Source organism: Cannabis sativa, chromosome 3, assembly GCF_029168945.1.
Source record: "Cannabis sativa cultivar Pink pepper isolate KNU-18-1 chromosome 3, ASM2916894v1, whole genome shotgun sequence".
Lineage (NCBI taxonomy): Eukaryota > Viridiplantae > Streptophyta > Magnoliopsida > Rosales > Cannabaceae > Cannabis > Cannabis sativa.
The window spans coordinates 6,478,923-6,482,955 of NC_083603.1; the positions used below are offsets into that span (position 1 = coordinate 6,478,923).

Sequence of the window (4,033 nt, forward strand, 5' to 3'; positions counted from 1 at the left end):
TCCAAAATATTAATTAAAAATAAACTATTAAAAAAAATTAAAAGTAATTTTTTTTGTTTTTAAAATTTAGATTTTTTATTAAAAAAATAAAAAAGTAAAAACAGTTTTATAAAACATAATTTTAAAAAATATTTTCACTAATCTAATTTTAAAAATTAAAAAAACTCATTAAAAAAGTCTTATAAAAAACACCCTTATTTTCAGTTTTCCAATTTATATATTTTCTAAATGAGAAAAAAAAAAAAAATATTTGTACATTGTTGTGTTTGTGAGACAAGTCACGCTAAACTCAGCCAAATTTTATTTATTTATTTTATTTTTTTTAAAAAAAATAAAATTAAAAGTGAACCCGCCATTTTTTTGAAAAGAGAATTTGGTTTCTTGGGAAACAAAAATGGCTGAATTTCCATCTCCTCGTGAACGAGTTGTAGCTTCAGCTCTCCTCCTCCTCTCTACTATGCCTCCCCAACCTTCTTCCTCTTCAAATTCTTCAATGTCAACCACCGTCATCTTCACATTTTCATTTCATTTACATTTCCATTTACGATGTTGTTATTCGCATCGTCACGCTCTGTTTTTGTTCAATTTGATTGTGCAGGTACGTATTCGAGTTCAACGATGAAGAATCGAATCAATCGAGCGATGTGCGTAATAGCAAGATCAAGAACTGGCGCGGGAGCTTATTTTCGAGTGATTCTAAATCCTGTGATTCCTCTATCTCTACTGATCGGTCGACTGAGGAGATTTCAACACGTTCGGCGATGATCGTTCCTGTTGCATCTGGTCGGAATGAGTTGAGGTTTACGGTAATATAATCTTTCTCTCTGTTTTTTTTTTTTTTGAATTACTGTTCGATCGAATATTGACGCAAGAACTTGAATCTGGTTTTGAACTCTGGATTTTAGTGAATCTTCGGACGATCATTGTTGTTGTTGTTAGAATTTCTTGAATTGTGTTTTTCTATCTGAGTTCTCATTCTTGTTCTGCTTTCTGATCAATTTTCTGTTTCTAGTTCGTATATTACTCGAAATTCAAACTCTGCAATTGACTTTGTAGAAATCGAATTCTCCGTTTCAAATTAATTTTCTAGTTCATTTTTTTTAGCTCTGTAGTTCGTTCCAGATTATCTTCGATTTCTCAACAGATTCTTTTCTTTTCTTTTTATATTAAATTGATGTTCGGATATTTTTTCTCCTTGATCTGATTCGAAATCAAACGAGTTTCGATTATATCTCATTTGAATTGGAGCTCTGTAGAAAATTTGATTCCAAGATTTCTCGTAGGCCTTACGCAAGAATCGATCGAAAATCCACAAGAGCTCAAATAGATGGAAATTCAGCTCAGGCGAGAGCTCGAAGATGACTACGTCATTTGGATCTGGATCCAGAGATGTTTCCTGCCAGTCCAGTAGCACAATTTCTATTTGTAGCGCCGATTCGAGCACGAACAGCCGCTACACGACCGTCGGCAAGGGAAGGCTATCATCTATGGTTCGTGCGGAGCCGAGAAGATTGCATCTCGGCTCGGCTCACATTCGTCGTCGAGCCGAAGGAATTCTGAATTTGCTTTCCTATGGTTCTTACTCCGAAGTAAGCATACGCCAAGTTCTCGGCGACAGTCCAGACACCAGCAAAGCCCTTCGAATGTGAGAAATCTGCCTTACACGTTTCTGATTAAATTATCTCAACTGTTTGATCAAACTAGGTACGGACCACTATGACAATTGGGTCTATATTTTGTGGGTCTGAATACCCACTTGAGTAAATTATATAGAAATATATCAATTATAAATGATTATATTACTGTATATATGGTTCAAAATCAATAACTATTTTGCTTGTACTCAACTCAACAGGCTGTTAAAGCTTGAGGAGGTTAAAAGATCAGGCATAGGAGGGCGTCAGGACCCTTACATTTACAAGGTATATATATATATATATATATATATATATATTCTCTTTTCATCCTCATTTGCTTAGGCCTTTTACAGAAGTATACCACTTGAATAATATATGCTTGCTTACTATTGAAGTCTAGAAAATTATTGATTTTTTAGCAGAAGAAGTTGTGGTGAGTGAGAAGAGAATATATGTTTCCAATATGTGTTGTTTATTCATTTTATTTTGCAGATTGCATCACATTGTAGGAAATAGTGATGATCTGATCATTTACGTACAGCTGAGGTTTTAATTCTTCATTACCCATTAATTGGGGAAATTTTGTTCCTACGGATTGCTATATGTGGAAAAAATATATATATAGCTGAATATGCCAAATAAGATTAATTTCTGTAAGACTATAGTCTATAGTGATGATTAGAGTTAAGCTTGTATAGTAAGGCCCTATTTTTCTTTTAAAATACATATGTCCCAGATGTGAAGAATAGACCCTGATATTGAAAATTAACAAATATAGCATGCATATTGGGAATTGTCAGTCTATATATATATATCATTCTATGTAAGGATTTCAATCTCAAACATACTACTGCATATACACATAGAGTGCTTAGATGGTAAATATTTATTAATTTAGATCAACTTGACTAACTTATTTTGAAAGAATTAGTTAGCATGGAATTATTTTACCTACGGTGCTATATATCTCACGTGATTCATTGACAATACTTATTTAATTATTGGTGAATTCATCTTGTTAAATGCCCATTTGGTATTTGAATAGCCAAAAATTCCAAGAAAAATCCTAGGCCATGACCATATGGCAATCGACCTTTGGACCAAACCTTACCTTTTGTCATTCTTAAGTGAAAGCGACGATATATGTCTGAATAATTTGTGTTTATTTTTATTGTTTTCTCTTTTTCAATAAACTTTGCTTGCACCCAATCAAGTATTTTTGGTTAAACATTGAGACATATTGTCACTGACAGCTACTAAAACAATAATACATAAGATTATTATTGAGTATTAGTTGTCCTTAATACTATATGAAATTTAATATTTAGTTTAACTAATAATAAATAATATTAACGTCTAACTGGTGTCTTTTAGTATTTTTCAAAAAAAGAAATCTAATTTGACTCGTGAATGTTTCGAAGATTATAAAGTATCTCATACGTTTGTCAACTCAACTTGGCCGTTTTAAGCTTTCAACTTGTTATTTGTAATTGAGAATTAAAAACAATATATTAATGAAATATTTTTAAAAATTGGAAGCTTTATATGGACGCAATAAAATCATACATCTTCATTACTCAGTCATTTTTTATATATAAAGAAAACAATAGATATAACAAGTTACCAAATATTTGAGTACCATATCTCTACTTGTTAAAACAATTGTTATATATTAGAACTGAGAAAAATAATTTAAAAACGATTTGGTTACAAGTTACAACTGGCCGCCCTTTTCCGTACCAAACATTTTTTTTAATAAACTATTTTTATATCATAAATTCGTATATATAAACAAATTAAAAGTATTAAATACATTAACGGATAAAATGAAAACGGCCTATTAAATTAAGTGTAATAACAAAGTCAACTAAAATAACAAGAAATTGGGGAGACTATAAAAAGTTGTTCAACCCAATTGCATTTCTCAACTTCAATTTTATTTTAGTTTGTTTGCATACTTCTTATCTGTTTCGATTTCTTCCTATTGCAGAAATTCATTATATTTTATTTATATAGACAGAGATTATAAAGATCAAATATAGCTGAGCAGAAATTATATATACAACTAGTCATATATGGGAAAGTTTGTAGAATTATTAGATGTGGGGGTAAGAATAGCTGCAAGATTTCACTCCCGTTGTCCTCAAACTGGACGCATCTACTATCATCCTCCTTCAGGTACACCTGATCATATTAATGCTCAAGACGATCATGAGTACTACCACCACCCCTACTACTACAAGGCTCCGAAAAAGGCCGGCGACAAGAGCAGCGCCGCCACTCATGTTAGCATTGTTTCGGATGCAAATTTGAAAACTGACACCACTATTTGTGGTGCCAGGAATGACTCTGGTGGTTACGAAACCACCGAGTTCATTATTTTTTCTGTTTCATGA

General features: G+C 32.0%; 2 protein-coding genes across 3 annotated transcripts; both read left to right on the forward strand.

The window, feature by feature from the left end:
* The first annotated feature begins 300 nt into the window (after positions 1 to 300).
* LOC115711427 (uncharacterized) lies at positions 301 to 2,359 on the forward strand. 2 transcript variants are annotated; one of them, XR_004010479.2, is made up of 5 exons: positions 301 to 495; positions 599 to 806; positions 1,284 to 1,704; positions 1,856 to 1,922; positions 2,130 to 2,232. XR_004010479.2 is itself a non-coding variant. In XM_030639763.2 (5 exons), the coding sequence occupies exons 1-5, from the start codon at positions 395 to 397 to the stop codon at positions 2,151 to 2,153; spliced, it is 762 nt and encodes a 253-aa protein (XP_030495623.1). In that variant the 5' UTR covers positions 301 to 394; the 3' UTR covers positions 2,154 to 2,359. The 2 variants fall into 2 exon arrangements, 1 of the variants encoding a protein (XP_030495623.1); XM_030639763.2 differs by having other exon boundaries at positions 1,284 to 1,645; positions 2,130 to 2,359.
* A 1,353-nt stretch (positions 2,360 to 3,712) lies between these two features.
* Positions 3,713 to 4,033, forward strand: LOC115711080 (uncharacterized). The gene has a single exon (XM_030639417.2). The coding sequence runs from the start codon at positions 3,713 to 3,715 to the stop codon at positions 4,031 to 4,033; it is 321 nt and encodes a 106-aa protein (XP_030495277.2).

Coding starts and splice junctions, on each gene's coding strand:
- LOC115711427 (XM_030639763.2), top strand. CDS start 395: ATGGCTGAATTTCCATCTCCTCGTGAACGAGTTGTAGCTTCAGCTCTC. Junction 496..598: donor TCCTCTTCAAATTCTTCAAT/GTCAACCACCGT, acceptor TTGATTGTGCAG/GTACGTATTCGAGTTCAACG. Junction 807..1,283: donor GGAATGAGTTGAGGTTTACG/GTAATATAATCT, acceptor GATTTCTCGTAG/GCCTTACGCAAGAATCGATC.
- LOC115711080 (XM_030639417.2), top strand. CDS start 3,713: ATGGGAAAGTTTGTAGAATTATTAGATGTGGGGGTAAGAATAGCTGCA.